Here is a 10,391-nt window from a genome sequence, read left to right as displayed (position 1 = left end):
TCTTCAACTGAATGTGCTGCATCGGGCCGTAATAAGTTATTGCCTGAACGTAACAGGCCTGATGCAGCACATTCAGCTGAAGCAGGTTCAGCTGGATACAACTGTCAAAACCAAATTCGTAAGCAAATGCTAGTGTTTGTCGAAATCTGCCCAACCTGAGCACAGGTAGAAAATAAGGTTGAAGAAAACTAGGGGACTCGGCCCACCTGATGAGCCCCAAAAGGGGCGGAACCGGTAGTGGGTTGTCAAAGCGTTTTCAGCAGCAATACCATGAAAAAGTGAACTGGTCGGTTTCCGACAGTAGAAGCTGTCATGGCGATGCTCAACAAAGCCTTTCGAGAGAGCTCATATGACGTGAGCAATTGAAAGAAAGAACATTAAGCTTAAGGAATTATCCGATAATCAAAGAGAGCGATCAAACTGCGCCTGTTTACGGTATGCAGCACCAAAATCCCCACAGACGATCGAAAGGGGCGCAATCTGCTGGTTGTCGGTGACGTGTCTTATGGTTTTCTACAACAACGTTGGTATCTATTCACAACGAACTCGTTGAGATCTATGAAAATGTGCACGATACTGGGAAATTTGCCACACCAGGGTTGCACCTGAAACATTGTGAAAGTTTGTGTATGTGGGTTCTTGTTTGGACAACGATTTCGCAACAAACGGTTATAGCAATAGGAAGAGGTTAACTAAGACACAAAAATACTACTGAAACCGACGAAGCTCGCTAGGTGGGGTTATGTGGAAATTACCCACAGTAGTCGTCCGTGGTGCTTTTCGGGTACCGTAATCCAGCCCATCACGCAGTTCCGTCCGTATCGAATCGCATCTGGCAAGGTCTGTTCAGTGCTGGGATCTAATTTCATCAGCGGTTCGGAGAACTGCAGCATCAGTCAGAGTCCAAAAACACATACTATCAGAAACCTATCGATATCTCTAAGGGTTGTGTAACCCTACCATCTGAAATTTGACGGATGGTGCCTTAGTGGCGGATCACAAAGTGGCTAGCTTGTCTAATTGCCACATCTCACCGTTTTTTTTGGAGTCAATAAATTCGCACACCTTGGAATGACGCCTTGGATTCCAAGCCAACATGTCTAATTGCCACATCTCACCGTTTTTTTGGAGTCAATAAATTCGTACACCTTGGAATGACGCCTTGGATTCATATTGTTTCCACCCACGCAAGCCAACCAACCCTACCATCGGTAATTTGACGGATGGTGCCTTAGTGGCGGATCACAAAGTGGCTAGCTTGTGTCTAATTGCCACATCTCACCGTTTTTTTTGGAGTCAATAAATTCGCACACCTTGGAATGACGCCTTGGATTCCAAGCCAACAGTGCATTGAGGTGGAAGAATGACAGCTCATCCTCACCTATCAACAAGGCTTCGGCTAAAGCGACAACAGTACCTGCTAAGTTTTAGAGTACTCATAGACTGTGTTCTTTTGTATCAGGGCTAACTTCTGCGCACTTGTTTGCCCGTCATTAGCAACTCAATGGTTACCGCCGAAATCACGAACCATCATCAGGGGGTTGTTGACCAGTTCGCCGAGCTTATTAATTAGTTCGTAGAAGTTTCCTCACCAGATGAGCAGCTATCACCATCGCACGGCTCCTTGGGATCAGATCAATGGAGGCGTAAACAACAACCACTAAACGTACCAGAGCTACCACTACTTCGACACCATTCCTAGGCAGAACTCTACTTTGGGAATGATGTCACTGTTCGATTACAAATAGCTACTATGGTGGCAGAAACTGCAACCGAGCGACATATTGTTGTTCGGTAGAGATTTCAATAGAAATATCATCTTGTCTGTAAAGCCTATCTTTGATGAAGAGCCGAGAAGCACTGTACAGCTGTTTCATCCTTACTGAGAATCATCGGTAGCGCGCATCTCACGAAACTCGGAATTTCGAAACCACGGTTTTTCAGGTGGTGGCTGAAAATTGAACCGTTTGGCCATGAGTGGTCGATCAGCTCGGCGATTAGCTCTCACTTATCTGCCCCAATTTTCCAAAAATGGTCATCGAAAGGCGCATTCTGAAAGAAACTACCTACTGAAATGACCTCTGTGCAGCATCAAACCGCAGTGCAGGCATAAACCTGAGCAAACATTCTCCAGGTAAACGAATAAGTCTAATATTCGTCGGTGAAGAAGTCTTCTATCTTGTTAGTAACCACTTATCGAAAGGGACGAGATGAAAAAAGCATGTAGACAAATAAGGCCATGGGGAACTCACACAGAATACGCCGGGTGGGTTGCTGTGATGACTGATCGTGGCCGTTGATTGTGCGCAACTGCCAACCGCTATCCGTCGAATTCAGCCGCTGAGAATTGAGAAGTACCAGCGATGAAGTGGGAAGACTTGCGGTTTTCTGGTCTTCTGACAAACGACCACCAGTGTAGCCAGGTTTGATTGGATGACCAGAAGATGTTGCTGTTAGGAACACGGGAAATCAACTATGTAATGTGCGAGCAAGATTATTGGAAGAGCAGCACCATACAAACAGGAGGAAGAATCCAAAGCAGATACGAAAATCACAGATTGTGTAGAGAAGATATAAGCTAGTCCATACTCATGGAAGAATGCAAACAAAAAGGTGGGATGAAGTGAGAAAAGTAAGAGTTATAAGAGTATAAAGGGAGAATTCATGACTTTACTCCGGACAAACAACGGAGGGTCTACACGTAAATTTGGGCTCAAAACAGGACTTTTGGTTGTGGGTAGATGAGAAGAGTAAAAACTTTAAGATCAAAAGGGACATTTCTGAGAGTGGCCTGATTTTACTCAATCAATTGAAGAACAAACCGATAAGGTTTTCATTCGTTCGCTCTGCGTACATACAGAGCAGTCACCAATTTGAAGACACGGAACCGACTAAAAGCGGCATTTCGGGTAGTTTGAGAGTTGTACGCAGTGATGTGACCCGGCGCTCTTCCAGGAATATGCATAAAATTACAAAGTCGACACCCAATGTTAAATTTTATAGATTGATCAGTTAGTTTGATTATATGAGGTCCGATTTGACCAGGCTGTTGTCATCCAAATGTCCTAAACTTATTCCGGCAAAAGGGAAGGGGTGCTCCGCATCGGTGTTGAACACTGATGTCATGCTATCGATGATGATTTGATGATGCTCCGCTAAGTGAGGCACGCTGCGGCGGAGTTTCATTGTGCAGCATGCAATGGTGGGCGTAGTAGGAATAAATAAATAATGTACTACTCATAATGTTGCTGAAAATCCATCGACAGCCCATGACCGGTTTCGCCCTTTTTAATGCTCATCAGGTGGGCACAGTCCCCGGGTTTTCGTCAACCTCATGTTCTACTTGAAACCAAACTGCACGGAATTAGCGAATAAAACACTCATTTGCAAATGAGTGTATATTCGCTAGTAAAAAGTTTAGTTTAGCAGGAGTTCCCAAAACAAAGATGGATCTCAACCAACGGTAAGGTATTCATAATAAATACCACATTATTAATGAACTAGATTAACGAACAGAATCCTGCTCAATCCTGTTCATTGGAGAAGGATGCAGCTGCAACTTAGCTGAGTTGTACCGCATTTCCTGATGAAGCTTAACTGAACCTTTTGGTTAAAGGATCTGTTGGAGGTCCATGAAAGCATCCTCAGAGTAGGCTCAGTGTACCACATCCAGCACGACGGTTTACGCCTCAGACTCCACTCACCGAATAATTTCTCCCAGTGGTTGACGTCGTTAGTTGGATCATCACCTTTCCATCCATTGTCAACCAAAAAACAGGCGGTTGTTCAAAGTAAATTAAAACGATGACAAACTTCCTAAATTAAAACAGACAAGAAGCGTGTTGCATCATACAAAATCTTTCTGGATACGACCATCTGCTTCATAAAACCAGTATCTAAAGTATTTTCGTAATAGTGTATGTATACTCAGGAACTCGTTGAGTCGACCCACTGTTAACAACATACAGTTGCAGAAAATACCATGTAAAAATATGGTAGCTATTAGGAGCTCTGAAAAATCTTTCCCGTAATTTATTACAATGCTTACTGAATAAACCATTTGGCGTTTCCTGATGGCAACTAAGCATAAACGTCGACGCCCGGAAACAACGTCTCGGTTTACTGACTACGGCTGAGTGGCAGTGGAAAAAATATCGCCCACCCACCAAATAGAGCAAAGGTAGGTGCCTTTCAGCAAGAAGCTGACCAGAGAAACGATAAGAGTTACTGCCCCAACAAGGTGTTGAAAATAGGTAAAAACTCATAAATTCCATGTAGATCAATTTTTCTCGGATATGAATGTCGGTAAAACGAAACTGAGTAGAAGGGGGATGATAAGGGGCATTTACTATTCGTAAGCAAAAGGCAAGCCACTCCGTCTTACCATCAGCATACCATCCAGACAGTCGTTGTTGCAACATCATACAGCGCTTGCTACAATCGATGAATCTTGTACGGACATGTTCACAGAAGCCAGTGTTGATAACGAAGCCTGTTTGTCCAGGGAAGTCGCCACATGTGCACTGTCCCTTTGGGACGAAGAGTAGTCGACAACTAACAAAATATCAGCTGCATTCACATGTAATTACTAACCATATAGTGTAATCATTTAGCCACTGATCCGTTATCTGACATCCGTAACAAGATATTTGAGTGTGAAAATAAATACCCGAGCGACGTTCACTCGAAATCGTATTCTGAAGCATACGCAACATTCCCAGAAGCTATTTTTGTCCCAGTCGCCAAATTGAGGCTCTTAGGGGTGTGGGTGACGGCAACCTTTCAGACGGATCGCAAACTAACCCAGACTCTCTACACAATCCTTGCTACAGACGTATTCTCTCGGTGCATATTGTTGAAGCACGTTTGTACCAATGCATAAACTAATGTGTGTTTCCTAACTTGCTCTGGTTTAACTGTTCACGCATTGCATGCAGAATAAGGAAGGGTGCCATGGATTAAGTAATGGTCGGAAATAATCACTCAGCTGTGAAACCCTTATGGCGCCGAGCTGCCATGCACCGCTGGTTGAGAAATCGCCAGGTCGCTTAAGCCTAGAAAAGGGTAGTTAAGATCCCAGGGTTGGTTTCGAACCACTGGCTTTCCGGTCAGTAAGTTCGCACTTTAACCAGTGACCTAACTCAAGCTCCATGATTTAATTTGGAATGCTGGTAATCAGAAATTTTCCAACCCATTTTTCCAACCCAACTACATACATTACCTAAATCAGGTACGTATACACCCTAGCAAAAGAATTATTGATAACCGGAGAGCCCCTTATGCTCTCATCCAGAGAAAAGTCAGTTGGCCGACGTGGTAAACAAGATAACATGAGACTCAATCTATTGCAAACTACGAAAAGAGATGGGCGAGTTGGCTGCTGTCTCCAATAAACAAACCGAGCAACATGACCTCGAGGAAATGCGACCACATTTGGCCACCAGACATGATGGTGGTGGCGATGGTGGTGCTAATCAGGCTACAGCAACCCAATTTTCGGCAACATCGGTTTGGAATGTAACTTGGACAAATACGTGTGTGTATCTGTACGCTTTTCTCATTCTGGGTATGCATCGTGTGTGAGTCAGGACAGGACAGAAGTAACACGTCACAGGACGATGTAAACAAACGAACCAACAAATAGCGCACACGCGTCTTCACACTCTGGTAGTCGCAGCCAACTGGACCGAATTCCGGAAGAAAGCGTGCTGTTAGACGGAAGAGGACAATGACCCTAACTAACGGAATCCGACGAGCAGTGGGTCACGTCAGACGAAAGAACAAGAAAGCTACGTCAATCAAACTTCAGACATTACCGGGATCATAGAAACGGATTTTCCAGTTTGAAAACGGCTGCATTACTTCATTCAATCGACACGAATTCAATTTCGTAGAGACGAGGATCCGAAGATACAAATACAACTGTTCGCGGACGATATGACTGTCAGACGGCACCCCAATTCAGGTATATGAAACTGGTTGTGTAAGCAAGTTGAAACAACTTGTGCTATCAACATAACAAGCGATGTCACCATTCCAAGTATGGGTGTAAGAAACTTGGCTCTAGAGGCACCTGGATAGTCTAATGTCACCGGTCATGGATAACTTGTGAAAGATAGTGGCCGAAGAAACTTTCTGGTAGTGCAGCATTTGAAAATGCCATGGTTGCGCCGACAGCAGAGCATACCTTCTGCTTCCACCAACAATTCTGGAAAGCAAACAGTATCGTGGTACTGAAGAACTTACTGAGGAAGTCCAGTCAAATGCTGTCAAAAATTACATTAAAATTGCACATGTCACATATCCACATGGACGACAAGTAAGCGATACTTATGCTAGTAAGCCGAATCATACTGATGAAAGAAAGCTGATTCTCGGCAGATCACAATCGACACATTCACAAGATCAGCGAGCGGAATGAGATGGCAGATTTTAGTGCTTAATTAACAGATTCCGAACAGTGTGACACCTGATGGCTTTGTCTAGAAATGGAACATTATCTAATATGAAATAGAACTCATCTCTGTTAACAGAGTCGAAAAAAGTGACTGATCCCACTCGGACAATGCATTTGACAGTGACATGCAGATGGGACCTAAAATAACACAAGAGAACAGCGTTCGGAAAGACAAACCCGAATTCAGTGAATCGGAAAAGTCCCATGCATACGTTCGGAACACGAATATAATGCACATAATGCGCGCAAGTAGGATCTTAATCGATCCAGGGAATTTCGAACGACAACAATAAAAGGACGAATTGCATCAATTGATGCACATCAAAAGCCCATGATGTCCATGCTCACAGTCGGTCCATCAGACCGAACCAAATAGTGTCGCTTATTGTTCGCAGTTACACTTATCGGTGGTGCCTTTCAGACCAGTGTATGCCATAGAAAATGTTACAGAAGGGAATCGAGTTCATGAAATGATCACTATGTGGGATGAAAAGAACACAACTTACAATGCACCAAAACAAAACCTCTAGCACAAACCGTGTTCACCTAGCAGACTAATCCCGTGCATTCGCACTACTAGGAACTCTGTTTCCACGCCTCTGTGCAGATCCTTACTGAGCCTCGTTCATTTCGAATATCACTCTCTTCATCGGAAATCAACTAGCTGGATAATTCATTAACACATTGTGAATGCCTCCGATCGTGTTTCCGTTGCATACGCAAATGGACTACAGAGTAAGGAGACCCTCTCAGAATCAGTAACTCAGGGGTGGGAGGGATAGAGCCGTTGCGGAACAACCATAGTGAGCACAGCGACCGCCCAGAACAGTTGGACTCTATTGGTTGTCCATAAACAGTTTTTCAAAGAGATGCTTTGGAGGAAAGGAGTAGTGACATAAGGAAAATGGGTATTATAGTCAGTGGGAAGTCGTGCTACGAAGTCTTTCCGGACGACAGGAAACACCTGAAGAACTTAAATATGGGAATTCTGCCAGGATTAGATGATTTGAAGATAGAGACATCTGACGCAGAACAGCAAGTGAAGACAGGGGAAAATGTGTTGATGACGAGATATGGAGGATAATAGTTGGTTGCGAAAAGTCGGGCAAAGATACCCCAAATTTCTATCGCAAGAGTTTTGGAAATGACATTAGAATCAAAAGTAAAACTGGAAGAACAGAAGTCACGGGTCATTCCTTTGGACCGATTCCCGAACAAGTGACCTCTGGCACTTAATCTGTCTTTGGATGAGTGAATATGTGTTTGGCTTCGTCTGTACAGGAGTTAAGGGCTGCAAGGTAGGCCGTAAATGTCACTGCTTGCTCCGCAAGTAAACATGGGTTGTATGTCTTCCCAGGATTATGGCGTGAAGAATGGACTGAGTTTCATTCGAGTCTATCAGTACCAATCATATAGCAGTGGATTTTGTGAGAAGATACGCTTTACAGAAAGGCGGCACCTGATGAGAGAAACATACCATTGGAAGTAGGGGTTGCAAGCTTTTTAAAGTCATTAAGGTCCGATTGATGAGAACGAACTCCACATTCTTCTGGCGGTAATGTGGTGATCTCTCTGAGAGAGAGATCTTGACTCAGCCCGTGAAGACATTGTTTGAGGATCACAATGCTTTTTCAAACGGAGAGTACTCCACAAAAATACCACCAACGCAAAACGGTATGCTACCAATTTCCGGACATAGGCTACTAATAACGGACATAGGCTATCAATAACAGAGGTCACAAAACGCCTTCAATGTGAGTTTTCCTTAAGGGACGGTGCATTGTGTGGCTACTTCAGTTGAAAATGTATGGGAATAGACCAGTCCCGTCCATAGATTATGTGACCATACGTATTTGTGTAGCGCAGAACGAGCGTCCAGCCCATTGCCCTCCAGGCGCGTATTCGGGATCTATTTCAGTTTGAAATCTGAATCCCCTATTAGATCACGGGGAGCCTAGTTAAGATTTGTAAAAAGGGACGAATAATCGTATTTCCAGTTACAAACAGGTTGCCAAATTTTCACACCAAACAATAACAGTCCTCGTGGAAGGTCATGCAAATACACCCTCTCATTACTATGATTGTCCTGATTTGTGATTAGGTGGAAGTGACGTATACAAACACGTGAGACGAATTTGCGAGCAACACGGTACAACGAGAAGAGCAATATATCCGCTTTCGCTATCAGTGCATGCGATAGGACAGAGCGAACCGGCTCACCTGACTGGACGGGTAAGGTGTTAGCACGCGAAGAACTAGTGCATGCATTGGTGCACCAACGAGTTATTGCTAATTGTGGGGAGGGGATATTGAGAGTGAAGGGTGGAGAACGAGTAAATATTCTAATGTCAACCAATAAGGCATGCATGACTGTAGGTTTAGGAATGATCCGACCACCGAAGTCTTAAGATCCACGTTCACGACCCACGCTAAAAATGCCCAAGCCCTATCGACAACACAATTACCGTGGGGAAGGGGGAAACAAAATGTATGATATACAACCTGTGGTGCTTTAGGACGCTGTCGGGGATTCGATTTAGCGGTTAGAACATGATGTCACAACACAAAAATTTGTGAAATGAAAGGGAATCAGGACAATGTGTTACAAGCGGTCAACGATAGTAATTTCCTGAGATGAACGTATGAAGGCGCTGACCAAGTCACATTCGCCGACGCCGCAACATTCATTAAATAGATTTGCTACAACTTGTAGCTACGAATGGAAGTTCAGGTTAAATCGGTATGGATTCCTGCGTTATCAAACACATGAAGGGCCTGATAAACCATATTTTTACAAGAGCTTCCGAAACGATGAATTCTTAGTCAGTTTCAAAGCATTCTCTAATTGATTGGCGAGTGAAGTTTAATCGACTGTAGTTTAAAAAGCTATCCTACAAAGCCCCAGCAACCTCCTTCCACCTGGATTGTTACAAAGTTGATTCTAAGTGACTTTTTGTGGGGAAAAGTACGATCCACACAAGCCAATCGCATCAACTCGCAAACTTGACGCAGATACGAGGGCTGAGCTATCCTCCGAGATTTCAACACAACTTGTTTACCTGAGCTGATTCAATTAACAGAAGTGAGTATAAACTCAGGTGATTCCAATAGCCCGTACAAAATCAGATGGTTGTGTGGATAGAGTTCATTTAGAAACGAGATATTTGGTGTTGTATTAGTAGTTCATACCCCAATTTTGTTATTCGAAATCCGTGGAATCAGTGAATGCATTCATCTATAAATCTACAACAGACTATCTTTAAACTATTTCGAGCGACAAGGCCACAATTTAGCTTTTTTGAGGAACGAAAGTTTCTGTCCAGTTTCCATTACTGATCCGGGGCTTTCCACACAGTCTCAGGCGCCGTCGTCAATATGCAAAATGACGCAGAGCTTTTCTGGCAAGCGCATGCTTGCTTCACCGGCTTACCAGACTCCGGAACTGTGAGAACTGTTTTGGCAAAACTGTTCCCTTCTGGTTCCGTATGTTTTATTATCCGTCTCTTTGCAACTTCGACCCGCGCAACAGCGGTGCGTCATCCGCATGAATCACCCGGAATACTGGAAGCAAAACAAAGTCCCACCGATTGGGCAACCCGTGGGAATTGTGAGGTGAACCGGAACAGTGAACGATAGTCATAAATTACTGGGTCTATGGCAGATAAAGCGAAAGTTTTTTCGGGAGATTTAGCAACAAATAGTTGGTTTGCCGTGCTCTCAGAAGTGTCGAAGTAAAAAGGTTTTCACTGGATTTTTTGCTTTACGGAATTCGAAGCATCATGCAATTTTGTCGTGTAAAATCATAAATGCGTTGGCTGATAATTTTCACACACTACTCGATTTGAAAAAAACAAAGGTTCGACGACAGTGGGTGATAATATGGGGTAGACAACTAGACATTTGATGCGATCTTATCAAAAATGATGGTGTGTGT

At 43.7% G+C, this 10,391-nt stretch overlaps 2 protein-coding genes across 2 annotated transcripts in view; one reads left to right on the top strand and one right to left on the bottom strand.

Annotated features, from left to right (window-relative positions):
* The window catches only part of T265_13030 (hypothetical protein), a gene marked incomplete at both ends in the record, with an annotated part of 83,451 nt that overhangs the window by 24,413 nt on the left and 48,647 nt on the right, over positions 1-10,391 (bottom strand). The window contains one exon of the mRNA XM_009166822.1: positions 2,253-2,450. Within this exon, the coding sequence (XP_009165086.1) occupies positions 2,253-2,450 (198 nt within the window). The remainder of the gene's footprint in view (positions 1-2,252; positions 2,451-10,391) is intronic.
* On the top strand, positions 5,365-5,583 carry T265_02527 (hypothetical protein; the record flags this gene model as incomplete). The annotated part of the gene is made up of 1 exon (XM_009166790.1): positions 5,365-5,583. One exon carries the CDS (start codon positions 5,365-5,367, stop codon positions 5,581-5,583), a length of 219 nt encoding a protein of 72 aa, XP_009165054.1.

The sequence above is a fragment of the Opisthorchis viverrini genome, assembly GCF_000715545.1.
Source record: "Opisthorchis viverrini unplaced genomic scaffold opera_v5_32, whole genome shotgun sequence".
In the NCBI taxonomy this organism is placed as follows: domain Eukaryota; kingdom Metazoa; phylum Platyhelminthes; class Trematoda; order Opisthorchiida; family Opisthorchiidae; genus Opisthorchis; species Opisthorchis viverrini.
Note: the sequence above shows the minus strand (reverse complement) of the source record. Positions and strands in the feature narration are given on the sequence as shown.